At 50.5% G+C, this 14,527-nt stretch overlaps 5 protein-coding genes across 5 annotated transcripts; 2 read left to right on the forward strand and 3 right to left on the reverse strand.

Moving 5' to 3' along the window:
• Window positions 1-1,051: 1,051 nt before the first annotated feature.
• On the reverse strand, window positions 1,052-2,676 carry vdh_0 (Vanillin dehydrogenase; the record flags this gene model as incomplete). The annotated part of the gene is made up of 3 exons (XM_014685451.1): window positions 1,052-1,642; window positions 1,699-2,092; window positions 2,165-2,676. The coding sequence occupies 3 exons, from the start codon at window positions 2,674-2,676 to the stop codon at window positions 1,052-1,054; spliced, it is 1,497 nt and encodes a 498-aa protein (XP_014540937.1).
• Window positions 2,677-3,770: 1,094 nt separating this feature from the next.
• Window positions 3,771-5,793, reverse strand: ilvB (Acetolactate synthase large subunit; the record flags this gene model as incomplete). The annotated part of the gene is made up of 5 exons (XM_014685450.2): window positions 3,771-4,030; window positions 4,099-5,443; window positions 5,501-5,623; window positions 5,681-5,726; window positions 5,783-5,793. The coding sequence occupies 5 exons, from the start codon at window positions 5,791-5,793 to the stop codon at window positions 3,771-3,773; spliced, it is 1,785 nt and encodes a 594-aa protein (XP_014540936.2).
• A 1,045-nt stretch (window positions 5,794-6,838) lies between these two features.
• G6M90_00g054700 (uncharacterized protein) lies at window positions 6,839-8,437 on the forward strand (the record flags this gene model as incomplete). Its single annotated transcript, XM_014685449.1, has 3 exons — window positions 6,839-7,906; window positions 7,967-8,233; window positions 8,291-8,437. 3 exons carry the CDS (start codon window positions 6,839-6,841, stop codon window positions 8,435-8,437), a joined length of 1,482 nt encoding a protein of 493 aa, XP_014540935.1.
• Window positions 8,438-9,776: 1,339 nt separating this feature from the next.
• On the forward strand, window positions 9,777-11,570 carry FMP42 (the record flags this gene model as incomplete). Its single annotated transcript, XM_014685448.2, has 3 exons — window positions 9,777-9,969; window positions 10,025-11,231; window positions 11,291-11,570. The coding sequence occupies 3 exons, from the start codon at window positions 9,777-9,779 to the stop codon at window positions 11,568-11,570; spliced, it is 1,680 nt and encodes a 559-aa protein (XP_014540934.2).
• A 1,222-nt stretch (window positions 11,571-12,792) lies between these two features.
• On the reverse strand, window positions 12,793-14,129 carry prlG_2 (MFS transporter prlG; the record flags this gene model as incomplete). The annotated part of the gene is made up of 5 exons (XM_014685447.2): window positions 12,793-12,953; window positions 13,019-13,066; window positions 13,153-13,662; window positions 13,726-13,933; window positions 13,983-14,129. The coding sequence occupies 5 exons, from the start codon at window positions 14,127-14,129 to the stop codon at window positions 12,793-12,795; spliced, it is 1,074 nt and encodes a 357-aa protein (XP_014540933.2).
• Between the last annotated feature and the right edge of the window lie 398 nt (window positions 14,130-14,527).

A 14,527-nucleotide genomic window follows, 5' to 3' on the forward strand; every position in this document is an offset into this window, starting at 1 on the left:
GCAAGGTCCTCGTCTCGGTGGAGACGGATTCGCAGCCGTGGGTAACATCTCGGAACGTACTGACCAATACTATGGCAGAAACTTTATTTCGCCTGCCCATGTTGGACCATTGACACTTATGAACTAGCTAGTATTTGTCATTCTGGAACCCGTCTGATACGTCGGGATATTTCATGGCTCGACAATACCTTTTGATAACTGCTGTTGAATTGAGCGCTCGTATTTGCAATCTGGACAGCCGTTGATGGTGGCCGTTGACAGCAACTGTCTCACACAGTGTGACGGACTATTAACCGATATTCTCTCATGAATTCATTATTGTCTGTCTCTCTTCTCTCCCAGGGGGATTCATCTCAGATATCCGTTACCTGTCCAATGCTAATGATGTTATCATGTCTAGCAATGAGATATGGTGATATAATATCACATACATAGAGCTTGCTTATACCTTCTGTAAAGGGCCTGTATTATTTGCATCTCTAGATAGCAGAATGAACGCGCTGTTTCTATTTGGTTTCGCTGCAATCTGCAAGAGTTAAGACTCCATTTGTACACTGAGCAAAGACTGCAAAAGCGAGTCCAGGGTCGTAGGCACCACAGCATAACATGAGTTGAACACATACCAAGCATTTGCGCCTCAAGTACTCGGAACTATACAATCAAGATAATCGTACTTTTACTGTCCTGATATATCCCAGATCGACGAATATACAGGCACCAACTGCTGTTGTTCTTTTTAACAGATAGAGTTTAGACAGCTTTGAACACGATCTTTGCAACGATCCCAAGTTCACACTTTGGACTTTGGACTCTAAATACTTATTTTCATTGCATCTCCTGGTCAATTACTCGGACCATATTACCAACAGCAAGAGCTACCCTAACTTGCAGTGTTTCGTTTGTACATAAAAGTTGCGCCAGATAAATACAATTCCACCCACATCATCCACACCGCTACACTCAATCTTATGCAATAATTGAACTATCTGCCGCACGCCCATGGTCCATGACCGATGCCAACAGATAAACAAGACGCTAAATAAATCACCGCCTAGTCCATCCAAGTCACCGTCTTGCAGTACAGGAACTCATTCAGCCCCTGATGCCCATTAAACCGACCCCAGCCGCTCTTCTTAACTCCACCATGCGGCAAAGAATACTCATCGTGCACCGTCATGGAGTTGATATGCACCGCGCCCGAGTCGAGCTTCTCAGCAATGCGGAAGCCAGATCCGAGATTCTCAGTAAACACCGAAGCCGTTAAACCGTACTCGGTATCGTTGGCCAGCTGGATAGCCTCGTCTTCCGAGTCGAAGGAATACAGGGACACGCTGGGCCCAAATGACTCCCCGCCGTACAATTCCATCGACTCGTCGACATTGGTCAGAACAACGGGCCGCATCCTCGTCTCGACCATCTCTCCAAGCTGATCAGAGTAAATGTCCAGGCTCGTGGCTCCCTTGGAGACAGCGTCCTCGACAAGAGCCCGGTTACGCGCCGCCGACGCGGACGTGACCAAGGTCGGTGTGGCCACAGCCGTCCCGAAAATATCATCAATGGTGCGCTTCAAGATGGGCTCAAACTCTCTCGCCACAGAGGCGTCTACTAGGATGCGCTCGGTGGACATGCAAATTTGGCCGGCCTTTTTACATCCATTAGCATACAAGCAACGCGTCTTGTTCGCAGGCACAAGCTCACATTCATAAAAGCCCCCATGGCGCATTGGACCGCTGCCTTGTCCAGGTCCGCGTCCTTGAGCACAATGGCATTGGCCTTGCCGCCAAGCTCCATCAAGCAGGGCTTGAGGTGTCTCCCCGCAGATGCTGCCAGGATGCTGCCGACCTTTGTGCTGCCGGTGAAGTTGATCTTCTTGACGTCGGGATGGGCTATAAGGGACTCTGTGACTGCCGCCGCATCAGCCGGCGGGTGGAACAGCAGGTTGAGCACCCCGTCAGGGAGGCCGGCTTGTCGGAAAACGTCCGCTATGGCCCAGTAGCAGCGAGGGGAGAGCTCTGCTCCCTTGAGGATGGCCGTGTTTCCCGTGGCCAGGGCGAACGTGACGGAGCGAAGGCCAAGGTGATAGGGGGAGTTCCTAAGCAGCGGCGCATCGTTAGAGGCACGTCGTGAATTTCTTTCTCCGTGTGTTTTCATAGATGAGGCTTACCATGGGGCGATGCCCAAGTTGACGCCGTATGGTCGTTTGACAACCATGGCCTTCATTCCCTCGTGAACCGACTCGGGAACAAAACCCTGGCATGCGCCGGCGATCCTGCCTGCCGTGTCTTTGAGGCCCTCGATGGACAGGCCGATAATGAAGTCCTGGTAGCCTTGGTCCGCTCCGATTTCCTGGTTCAAGTACTCCCCGAGCTCTTCCCTTCGCTTGGTCATGATTTCTGCGGCTGCAAGGAATATGTCCCGCCGGTATGATGGCTTCGTAGTCGCCCATGCTGGAAATGCCGCCTGCGCTGCGGCAACGGCGCTTTGGACATGTTCCTCCGACGCGGATGAGCAGTCCGAGGCCTTTTTACACGTAAGTGGGCTGATGGCTTCAAAGGTGGTTTTGGAAATGACGTCTTTGCCGTTTATGATAAGAGGTATTGTCCTGTGCGTTGAAATGCCACGAGATAAGTGACGGATCGTGGCTTGTGTTCCTCTAGCTATTTTGGCTCGGTTCATGGTGGTCAGAACAAAAAGGTTGTTTGTATCAGACGGAATCTGGGGATTGTTTCTGCGAACTGCAGGTGGATTGTATGCGCAAATTATTCCCGTGTATTCAAGACTGTTTGAGGAGTCGCGCTGGAACTGTTTTCTAGGTTTTATTTGGGCAGCAAACAGTACGTCACAGTTCCCGTGGTCACTCTGCCGCCCACATCCCTGGATTAATAACTGGTCATTAAACTCCGTAGACGAATACGTCGACGGTGTCCTCGGAACTCCGCTCCATGCAGTGTGACGGCAGCCCCTCAACCAGACATGGCGCAGCTTGGTATTGGTCATTGGGCTGCGGGAGCTAAGGGACATTCCGTCAATCGGTTCCGTACATATGTGTCAACGAAGCACGAATCCACGCCGAGGTGCTGTCAAGTTGGTTTCCGAGCCGGTGGTAGTGCAGGGTCCGGAGAGAGGAGTCCATTGCAGCATGCTGAAGCAGTTATTCCGAAGCCGGCATGGCTCCAAGTCCATTGATGTTGTCATGCTTCCAAATTCCAACTAATTCCAAGTTTCCGGCAAGAAACGCCTACCACGCACCATCTCCATGTGCTTGATCTCTCCGTTTTTGTCAACTGTGCCTTTATGTCTAATGCAAACTATTTCTTATGCCTGCCCAAGTGCGGCAGCAGACATCATTGTCCGGCTGTAGCAGTTCCACGCATATTCCGTTGAGATACTAAGGTCCTTCGCAAACACGTTACTGGGATTGTACGCCTGTAGAAAAATCTGGGAGTTCACTACATTCAACTATATACAGTATATTATCTTGCATCGTGCTTGTATTATCATTTGTGTTGAGAGCGAAACAACTACTAAATTAATACAGTATATTAGCGCACTGAAACCCAGGATGCTATCAAGGACTCTAGAATGCCCGCGAGTACACCGGACTTCCTTTATCGTAGACGCAGTCTGTGGCAGATATTGTTGCCCACCGAAATGTATGCACCGAAATTCTATCGTATAATATAGTATAGACTGTGATAGCCTGTTACCGGATCTATTGGAATACTCCTTGCCTCGCACTGTATAATTTTCTCACTTTATCCATCAACCCACTACCAAGAACCCGCAAGGCGAACTTCGAGAATAGCGCTATTACCAGCTTCCACGGCGCAAATAGCCTCGGGTAGCATCCTTTCAAGCTCCTTGACGCTAGAGGCCATACCAGCCCAGGCCTTACCGCCAGTAGCTGCCTTGGCAATTCCCGAATAATCTGGCGTCGGAGAAAACGAAATATTGAGACCCTCATTGGATAGCTTGGAGCCGTAGCCATTGGGATGCACCAGCGTCATCGACTTTCTAGGCGCATTCCATCCTGGTAATTTTCTAGTTAGGCAAGTGTCGTCGAGCGTGCTTTCCAAGCAGGAGACCAGAAAAACGTACCTTTGTTGCTCAGAACCACCGTCAAAGTAGGCAGCTTGTATCTCTCGCCAATCCAGTATGCCGTCGCAGGCACACCAAACATGAAAGTGCCATCGCCAACAATCTCGCAGACGAAGCTGCCCTTGTTCTCGCCGCCTGCAAGATGGTCAGCGGCCAGCTTGACTCCTCGTGTTGCTCCGCCCGACCAGCCGAGTCCACCGCCACCAGCGTTTATAATGCGGCCAGGTTCGTCAACCTGCAGCTGTTGGTAGACGAATGGAGCGTTTGTCACGGTTTCAAGACAGTAGATGGTGTCGTTGGGGCATGATTCACGCAGTCTTCTGCAGAGGTAAGAAGTGCTTGGTGAGAGGGAATCATCTGCAGGTGAGGCTGCGAGCTCTGCCAACTTGGCCAGCCGCTCCTGATGGACGTTGGCCAGTGCTGCCCAGCGAGACAGATAGGGTTCCTCCTTTCGCAGATTCGAATACCTAGGATCGGAAGCAATGTAGTCGTTGAGTTGACGGAGGGCGGTTTCCGAGTCAGCCCTGTACCTGTCCGTGGCCGGGATGTAATGCAATGGCGTGTTGGTCTTGAGCGGATCTACATCGATGTGGATAATCCTGGCGCTTTTCTGGGGTTTGCATTGTGTCGGGATCCAGGGGACATCGCAGTCGAGCACAAGAATCACATCGGCCTCTGGAATGCTCTCGTGTTGGCCAATAGCAACGCCCAGGGAAGCTCGATGGCTGAAGGGGAAGCAAACATCGCTTCCTAGAGCATCCAGAACCCGCACTCCCGGGATGTTTTCAGCCAACGTCACCAGCTGTGATACCGTTGCATGATTGCGACCGGAATAGCCCGCAATAATCAGAGGCCGGTTGGCGTTCGCCATCAAGGAAACAATGTCTTCCGCTGCTTGTAGTGGCAGCGCTGCTGGGCGGACGGCTTCCCAAACGCTCTGGTCCAGGGAGTAGGAGTCAATCTCCTCCTCCATGACCTCGCGCGCTCCGGTGAGATAGACGGGGCCTTTTGGATCGCTGGTCGAGAACTGAAAAGCCCTGTTGAGCACCTGCTTTATGTTCTTGCCCGTCTTGAATTCCCCTGTATACCGGCAGAACTGCGACACGATCTGCTTCTGATCAGGCGCATCCTGGAGCCAGTGGATGAATTCTGTCCGCGACCCAGGCAACTCCCCTTCTAAGGTATATGGCGATAGACCGGCAAACACAATAACGGGGCATCGTGCCGCCGACGCATTATGCATGGCACATCCAAGCATCTGTGTGCCAACATCAACATGGACCAGCACACATTGGGGCTTTCCAGTAAGGCGAGCAAATCCATCTGCCATGCTCATGGCGACCATCTAATAGACCAGTTAGGCGGGCTCAATAAGCACGCTGCGAGTAGTGATTTCCCATACCTCGTGGGGGCACGTTATCACCTTGGGGAAATGAACGCCCTCCAAATTCTCACCATAGGCTAGTGCTTCCATGATGGCCGGGTGGTCCGAGCCGAGATTGACGAATACATGGGAAACGCCGGCCTTGAGAACCTCAATTAGCGGCTCGTCTCATCAGCTTGGAATGTCGATTCTACTAACCTCGTAGAGACCCTCGAAAAAGGCGAAAGACGCCGAATATTTTTGCCTGTAGGAGGTTACTCAAACTGCCGCCGACCAAGTACACTGAGAATCATGACTCACGGACGACTCATTTCTTGTTGCTGCAGCTTTGCTTTCTTTACAAGGAATATACTCAATCAGGGAGTTTATGCAGTTTTCTTTTAGCCGAAAGTCGAGAGTTGAGATTCGCAATACTCAGCATCTTCCATATTGTATATTGAGTATTTATTGTACCTGACGGCCATGGAAAATAGCGTATGTAGAAGACGTAATGAGGCGTGATGCTTTGCCACTAGAATCCCCAACGGAATGTTCCGAAGGTTCGACGCACTCCGGCTGCACGGCAGGTTTCGGTGGATGAAATTCGGCCATGGCCGGATTATTTACTGATTTATCGCGGAGATTAGGTTGACGGTACCAGTCTGAGTATCCGCCTCCTCTTAGGTTTGTTCCGAAAGAGCTTATATCTGCTCTTCGATTAGAGCGCGTTCTTTTTGTAACCGTTACTCGGGTATTGTAGGGTTAGGGTTGTAAACTTCTCTGTATAATTTCGCGCTAGTGAGCAACTAGGTCAAGTCTGCTCGCACGTTCAATGGAGGCAGGCTTATCCAAAGGGACAGCCTCGAAGCTGACGCCATTTCCGAGCGAGGATAGGGGCCCTAAGAGTCGATCTCAGCACTTGAGACGATCAATCATGGAAATGGTAGCATCGGAGGGGCTCGAGCGGCGATGTGGGTCCGTTCTGGCGGAAGTTCCGGTCCGTACAACGCCGGCGCGGCACGGTTGCCATCTTGTTTCAACGCCGTGTTTGCTCCAAAGACCCTGGAGCCCCTCGGAACTTCCTCTGTAATGGAATGAATGATGGCGGGACAAATCCAAACGTCGCACCACTCCACAGAAAGTTTTATGCGACCCCCAACTTTCAACGTCACCGTTGTTCCACGGCGGAAAGAGAGATAAGTAATCAAGTCAGGTCTGGTATAATACTTGTGCTCTATATAGCCCGCTTGAGGTCGCCTTCAGCTTAGACATTGTCGTGAATAATATCAACAGCCTGATTATCTCTACACCCCTACAATTTGTTTACTTTTGCAAAATCACCTTTACAGTCAAGCCTCGTTCGATCTTCCTCTCAACATGAGACCAATGCAAGATGCCAGGCATTATACCACAACACCCAAATATTCCGGCAAGGTCCTTGTCCAGGGCACCGAGGATTACGAGCGATGCCGCCGCATGAACCCTAGTGCAGATACCCCTGATCGCTTTCCTCGTGAAATCCACCTGCCCGAGTCACCGTCCGACGTGTCTCAAGCGCTTAAACGCGCCGCACAGCTCAAGACAACCGTCGGCGTCCGGTCCTCGGGTCACATCATGAACTTTCCCGGCGCTATCCAAGACGGTATTCTGATCGACACGCTGAACCTCAACCGCCGGATTGAGTACGATCCCGTGAGCCAAGAGATTTGCTTCGGCCCAGCATGCCGTGTCGAGGAGCTCGCGGCCAAACTCAAGGAAGTCAACCGCTTCTTCCCTCACGGGCACGCCCCCACGGTTGGTTCGGCTGGATTTCTACTCGCCGGCGGGCAAGGCTGGTTCGTGCGAGGCTGGGGCGCAACTAGCCAAACGTGGATCACCAAGATCGAGATGGTTGTCCCGGACGGCCGCACCGTCATCGCCAGCCGAACCGAGAACCAGGACCTGTTCTGGGCCGCCCGCGGAAGCGGACTGGCCTTCTTCGCCGTGGTGACGCGGTTCTGGGGCCGCACCATCGAGCGTTCCAACATGTGGGAGACGATTCTCAAATTCGAGATCAATTCGGCCAACTACCTGCCACTTATGACGTGGGCCATTGAGCGTGGCCGCGACACTCCCAAGTATGGCACCGACTTGAACATGACGATTGACTATCCCGAGAAGTACGACCCGAAATACACGACCGACGAAGCCCCCAAGCATGGCAAACTGCAAATGACTCTAAACATTCTCTGCTACTGCGACACGCTTCGTGAAGCGCAAACGTTGCTTGGCGCGTATGAGAAGTTTACCCCCGAGGTGCGCGACGCCCTAGTTCGCCTCGAACCTGTACAGCCGCGGACTTTTGAGTTTGTGTTCGACCGCAAACGAGGCTTTCTCGGCAACGGCAAGCAAGAGAGGTGGCAGATAAACAGCATCATGAACGATCCCAAGGTACCGCTTGATCAAGTAAGGATAAATTCACCCCCCAAATTCCTGTTGCCCTGATGCTGACAACACGCGGTGCAGCTTCTCACGGCTATAAAGCCCTGCATGCTTGAGCTGCCTACGCGGACCACGTCCGTCTTTCTTTGCCACTGCGACATTATCCCCAACGAAGAAGATGCCGCCTTGAGTTTGCCGCAAGACCTCTACATCTCTACCATAACCGGCTGGAGCGATCCCGCCTTGGAGCCGGCCATATACCAGCCCATGATTGAGCGCTACAGACGGGCTTTCCCGGTCGCCATAGGCCAATACATTACAGAGTTGGATGTGAATAAGGAAGAAGCAAATGTATGTTTTGGATTCGGACTGAAATCTGCAATAAGGCTAACCGTTTATTGCTTGTAGTGCAGGGTCCTTAGCGACACGGCTCTCGCCAAGTTCCTCAAGATTCGGGAGAAGTGGGATCCTCAGGTGCTGTTTCCTAATTACAAGGCACTTGTCAAAACTCACGACAAGATGGCTCAATTGGAGAAGAGGAACGCGCACTTGTAGTCTGAGTACCTACATCCAGTGGTCTGAACATGATGGACGGTAGGCATCATGAAGTAGAGCTCATTTAGCTTCAAGGGCATTCTATTTGCTTGGAAAGAAAAAGAAATTTCCTATTAAAGACAGTCGCTATTATAGTACTACCATCTAGCAAGAAGCAGCACTCTGATACGTATTTAGCTTTCGTATTATTACACTCTGTATATGGGAACATGAAGTATTTCTCATTTTGTCCAGACTGCCGCGAGTAGTCGAGCTGTTCTTCGAAGTAGTAGCTAGATGGTCTCCGTGGTCCAAGGCGCTCGCGTGTGTAATAACAACTTCAGCCTTCATTTTGTGTATGCTTAAAGTTCTATAAAACGTAATGGCTATGGGGAATTAGGCCCCTTTGTGTATTCTTGATTTGTTCGGCGTCGCCCGTCGCTCTCAGGCCTTCAGTTGATCGACCGTAGTACTCAGAATGCGGCAAGATCAAGATGAAAGCAACGCCGTGTTTGTGCCACTGATGTCGCTGTGTGAATGTCGTTCTGCGGGGAGGGAAGATTTCTCTCTGACGCTGATCCGGAAGTCCCAGGAATTTAATGCCAACCATGAAATTCTCAGTAATAACTCGGTATCAGGATTTGCAAGATTTAAAGAGATCTTGGATAGGTTTACCATTGAGAGAGCCTCTGTGGGGGGTTTGATAGGAATCTTAAAAATAATTTATCACCGTGCGGCCGCGCAAAGAAGAAGCAGTACATGTAGTTGGTGTCGCTTGTAGAATAAAACCTTTTGCTCATATACTAGTAGCTATGTATACCAGTATTGTTAGATAGTTCCTATAATATAACTCCGATTCTACATCCCAGTTCACCAACTCCCTATGAGTGGCGAGATCTAAGAAATACGGCCCACAACACCTAAACTTAACTTCCGGTACTCCTGGTAACTAGAAAATGTTCCTACAGCTCTCAAATAATAAGAGAGCGTTCTATAGCGTTAACAGTCTTATTCTTTCCGGACACTTGAGCCGCTAGGGTCACAACTATCGTGCATGTACAAACGATTCTAAAACAATGGTCGTGGCTTTCTTATTCTAACACTATTACTCTAGAGTCTTAACATGGTGACAATAATGTATTCATCACTGGGGACCCATATAAGCAAGCCACGGGTCCCCCGGGCATAGTGCCTCCCCCGCCTGACGCAACAGTGACGTAAGAGGATTACCATGTTATTATGTCCAAGGGTTTCTGAAAACTATAAATTCATCGATAAGTAAACTCCCAACTCAACGAGCGATGGCTATAACGTCCTGGCTAACCCCAATTCCCTACTGTCCCTCATATCATCGCCGCGCATGTCTCTCGCACAGCATCTCGCGCCCGAAGATGGATTCGACGTCCCAGACTGCCAGCAGTCCGATGAGACTCTCGTCAGTCCACGGTACTGGCGACAGATGAGCTTTGACGCATTTGCACCAGCGGAGCCACCAGTAGAAGTGAAGCCCCCTCGATCTGCGGCGTATGAAACGTCGACGTTTCAAAGAGTCGGTACGGAATGGCCTCTGGATTTTATTTTGCTAGCAATATACCAACTGTAATACAGTACAAGTAGGTCTAGGAGTGACGTTTTGTTTCCTTGCATCCGGAATAGTGTTTGGCTTCGCAGCCCTCAAACCCGTACTCATCGCCCGGGGGGTATACCACGAGCTCTGCGCCAAGCAACACTCTACATGTCCCGAACAAGACCTACGAATCAACCTTCTCTTCATAACGGCTTCCATAACGACCAACGTATCGAGCCTCTTTGCTGGCTACGTCCTCGACACCTACGATCGGCGAATATGCACCACCTTTGCCGCAACGTTCCTCGCCCTCGGCTCCCTATTCTTTATATCGCACCGCTACATTCGCTTTGTCGACCCTCTCATATTCGCTAACTTTTTCTTAAGTCTCGGTGGAACTTTCCTCTTCCTCCCTACTTTCCAGTTATCCAACGCGTTTCCAAAGCACTCTGGCGTAATCGTTGCACTAGTAACATGTGCTTTTGACGCCTCATCTGCAGTATTCCTGCTCTACCAAATCATCTGGAAAGCCACAAACGGGGCATTCACACCAGAAAAGTTCTTCACAGTCTATCTCTGCGTACCGGTGGCTATCCTCCTCGCTGAATGGACCGTCATGCCCAAACAGCGATATCACACCATGCCAGAACTGGAAAAGAAACTGGAGCACGCAAACGATTGCAATCGAGATGTACATAATTCCGATGACGAGGTGCCTGATGATTTGACTCTTTCCAGAATACGAAGCCAGCGTGCCGATGAGCGCAGAGCCAGGATCGGGCAGATCGAGAGGGTGACGGGTGATGCGGAAGAGCGCCACGAACGAATCGAGCGAAGAACGTCGTTGCAGATCCATGATGAAGCATGGGGCATGTTGCACGGCCTATCTGTCAAGGATCAAATGCGAAGTCCTTGGTTCATTCTTCTTCTTCTCACCACGGCTCTCCAGATGTTGCGGGTGAACTATTTTATTGCCACGGTCACAAGTCAATACACATACATGTTGGGTCCGCAAGACGCGGAACGAGTAACAGCCCTTTTCAACGCGGCCCTTCCGATTGGTGGCATTGCTGCCACTCCTGCCATTGCAGTGATTCTACATACACTGAGCGTTGCAGGTCTTCTGGTCTTGCTGACCGTGTATGTTGCCAGCATAGGGGTGCTGAACTGCGTTTCAGAGCCGTGGGCTGCATTCGCGACAGTCTTGCTTTTCGTGACATTTCGACCGTTCTACTATTCTACTATATCGTAGGTTTTGTATTTCCTGACGAAAAGTTACCAAAAGAGGCTAATGCATGTGCGTTTAGACACATTGCCGCCAATGTCTTTGGATACGCTACCTTTGGCCGCGTGTACGGCACAATTATATGTCTCTCTGGGGTGATTAACTTCACGCAGCCTGTGATTGATACAATTACAAATAATATGTTTCATGGAGATCCTGTTCCTGCGAATATTGCCATGGCTGCTGCAGGGACGGCGCTGGCACTTGTATTTACGGCGTTTGCTATCCACAAGACTCGAAATGTACATAAGCGGTCTTTGCGGCGGGAGAACGCCCCGTTACTAGGAAGAAACGGGGTGTAAGGCATCGTGGCTTGAATGTAAAGCTGCCCTTGGGGAATTTCCGGTGACGCGCCGGACGCGGACGCGATTGCATCCTAGGTATAAATCCAAACATATCCACGATATTATTCTAGTCTTGCGCATATATAAGAATAGGAATGTAATTATAAGGTCAAGTAAGCGTGGCCGGCTGCCATTCTGCTGTCATCTGCAAGGCGCGACTTGCCTTCTCCTGATCATGCTCAGTGACTAGGCCGGTCTTGTGGTAGAGCCGTGCGAATTTGAAGGGACTGTTGCCTTTTAATTTGGGCTATAATTTGGTTAAATCTGCTCTTTGATCTCGTCGCTTCTTTGTAGGGAGGCCTGGACGGAAAAAAAGCAAACCATTTGTCTAGTTGAACAATGCTGAGTGATACCATCACGGAGAGTCCTTGGTAGTAAGGTCATAAAGGCAATCGCGGCTGGCACAACCGTTGCAGTTATTCATCAAACCTGCGTAGTGAATAAAGATTCAGCAATCATAGTGATAGCAAAGCAAGAGATCTAGCAATCAACCAAGGCACCTGAAAGAGGAAACTTGGGCTAAAGTCGAGACACGGAACCCTAACCCTAAACCCCCTTTGCATCATGAAGACTCTACTGCATCGTGGCAACAAGATACCACCGCCATCATCACGAAAAAAGCCAACGCGTAGTCACCAATTGGCCCTGTTATAAGGTGTATCACAACATAATATGATGCATTATAAATCACACTTGCATTTAGTACATCTAATAATGCTCTATTCGCACCGTGTCAACCCTTCTAACAAATCTATCGTGATCAATGTTTTATTCTTATTGGCTATTGCTTGGCTCTGCTTTTTTGAACCAACTTATCACCGTAGCGGATAAGAGCAAATGGAATAATGCCCATAAACAAGGAAAAGAATCCCAACAACGACGGGGCCCAATGAATCCCCAGGTCTCTGTACATAGGCCTAGCAGCCAAGGGGAGAAGCACAGCTCCAATTGACCGAGTCACACTGGCAGCGGCATGTGCGGATGCGGATCTGTCACGGTAAATGTCTGTAATGTAGTTGATCATGGCGATGTAGAGCAACTGGGAACCTAGACCAAAGAAAAGGCCGCCGATCATCGGGACAATTGGGGCTATTGAGCCGGGCCAGGCAGTCCACCCGACCCAAAACGAGGAAATTACAAGCCTTGTTCTTTTTATCAGCTCCGTGAGACTGGATCAAGATTATCGAGTGGTAGAAACATACCATGGTGCCGCAAAACACGCTATGGGAAGCCGCCGATATACCTCTCGTTGAGTCCACTGTTTGCCAGCAGCACAAGCCTTATCATGCCACCAAGTATAGGCCAAGCCAAGAAGGAATGCGATAAAGACGCCAACCAAGACTATATAGATATGTTAGCACAGTTTTCGGTCAGTTTGTTGGGTGAAAATTCCCAAAATCACATACTCGGCAGGTATGCTAGTCCAGCAACACCGGGAGAAAGGCCATAGTGATCTAAGTCCAGTTAGTACTATTCAATGCCGGGACATTTCCATTCAAGTTACGCCAGGTCAATCAATCGCAGTAATGCAAGGACTAACCTTGGTAGATGATGGGATACGCCTGAAATGTGAGATACATGATAGCATACGCAAGGGCAATATACAAGGCTGTAAAGAGAAGAATCGGCTCCGTGGTGATGAGCTTGGCGGGACGGACGAAAACCTTGCGAGGATCCAAAACACCGTCATTCAAAGCGACATCCGCAGTACTTGCCACCCCCCCTTCTCGCTTGTCCTTTCGAACGGCTCTCCTATACAGAACCGGCGCAAATGTCTCGGGCATCAAAAGCACCAGCGGCAGCCCGGGCAGCGCGATAAAAACGGCCAGCAAAAACGGCCAGCGCCACGATATCTGCGACGAGAACCCGGATATTAGAGGCCCCATGAGCGGTCCCACGTTGGTCGCCGACATGTAAAGCGACATGGCGGTGCCCCGATGGGACGGGTTGTCGAAAATATCCGAGTAGAGGCCGCCAATGACGCTGTGGGGGGCGGAGGCACAGATGCCGCATAGAAGTCGGAAGATGACCAGCGCCGGGTACGAGGGAGCTACCGATCAGGCAGCCATGAAGATGAGATATCCGACAAATGTGCTGATGAGGACGGGCCGACGGCCAAGGTACTCGCTCATTGGGCCGAAGAGGAGCGGCCCGAGTACATAGCCGGACATGTAAATGGAGTTTAATAGCACGAAATGGAGGCTGTTTGTGATGGAGAACTGCTTGGCTATGGCCACAAGGGCACCTGACGGCATTGAGGATCCCAGGTTGGTGTTGAAGGTGCATGTGATTCCGGCGAGGACGATGTGTATCTTGCGAGGCTATTTCATGTTAGTTTCTGGGTAATGATGTTTGTAACTTGGTGCTGACCCATGAGAATTTGGTAGGTTTGCCGACGTCATCTGCATCGGAGGCAGGAATGGCAAGCGAGGTGAGGTTCTCGGCAACATTACTCGCGGCGAGCTCTTTGGTCTGGCAGTGTGCGCCTGGCTCTGGCATCCTGACGGGGTCGGACATGTTCTTAGCAGAAGCTTTCACTGTAACACAGATAAAAGTGGCATCGTGATGAATCTATCCAGTCTGGAATCGTGATTCTTATAGTCGTCGCGGAAACTTGCCATTTCCGACTCTCGGGGGGTTGTCACTTACACCGTTCTTCTGTGATCCGATTTGGACATTCAAACTGGGAACTGCCATTGGTCAGAATCGCCGACGTCGATTTCCTGATGGAGTTGGACGATTGTGACGTGATGCTGATTGGTTGGTTCTGCCGACGGCAATTGAAAAATGTCGTCTGGTTCGCCGCAACTGCCGAGAATCCTTCCTGCATCGGTCGACTTCACATATTCCTGAATCCTGCAAACCCGCCGCTACGCGACTCGTTGAGATAAAGGCAACTGTGTTCTCTTGGCATT

Source organism: Metarhizium brunneum, chromosome 3, assembly GCF_013426205.1.
Source record: "Metarhizium brunneum chromosome 3, complete sequence".
NCBI lineage: Eukaryota > Fungi > Ascomycota > Sordariomycetes > Hypocreales > Clavicipitaceae > Metarhizium > Metarhizium brunneum.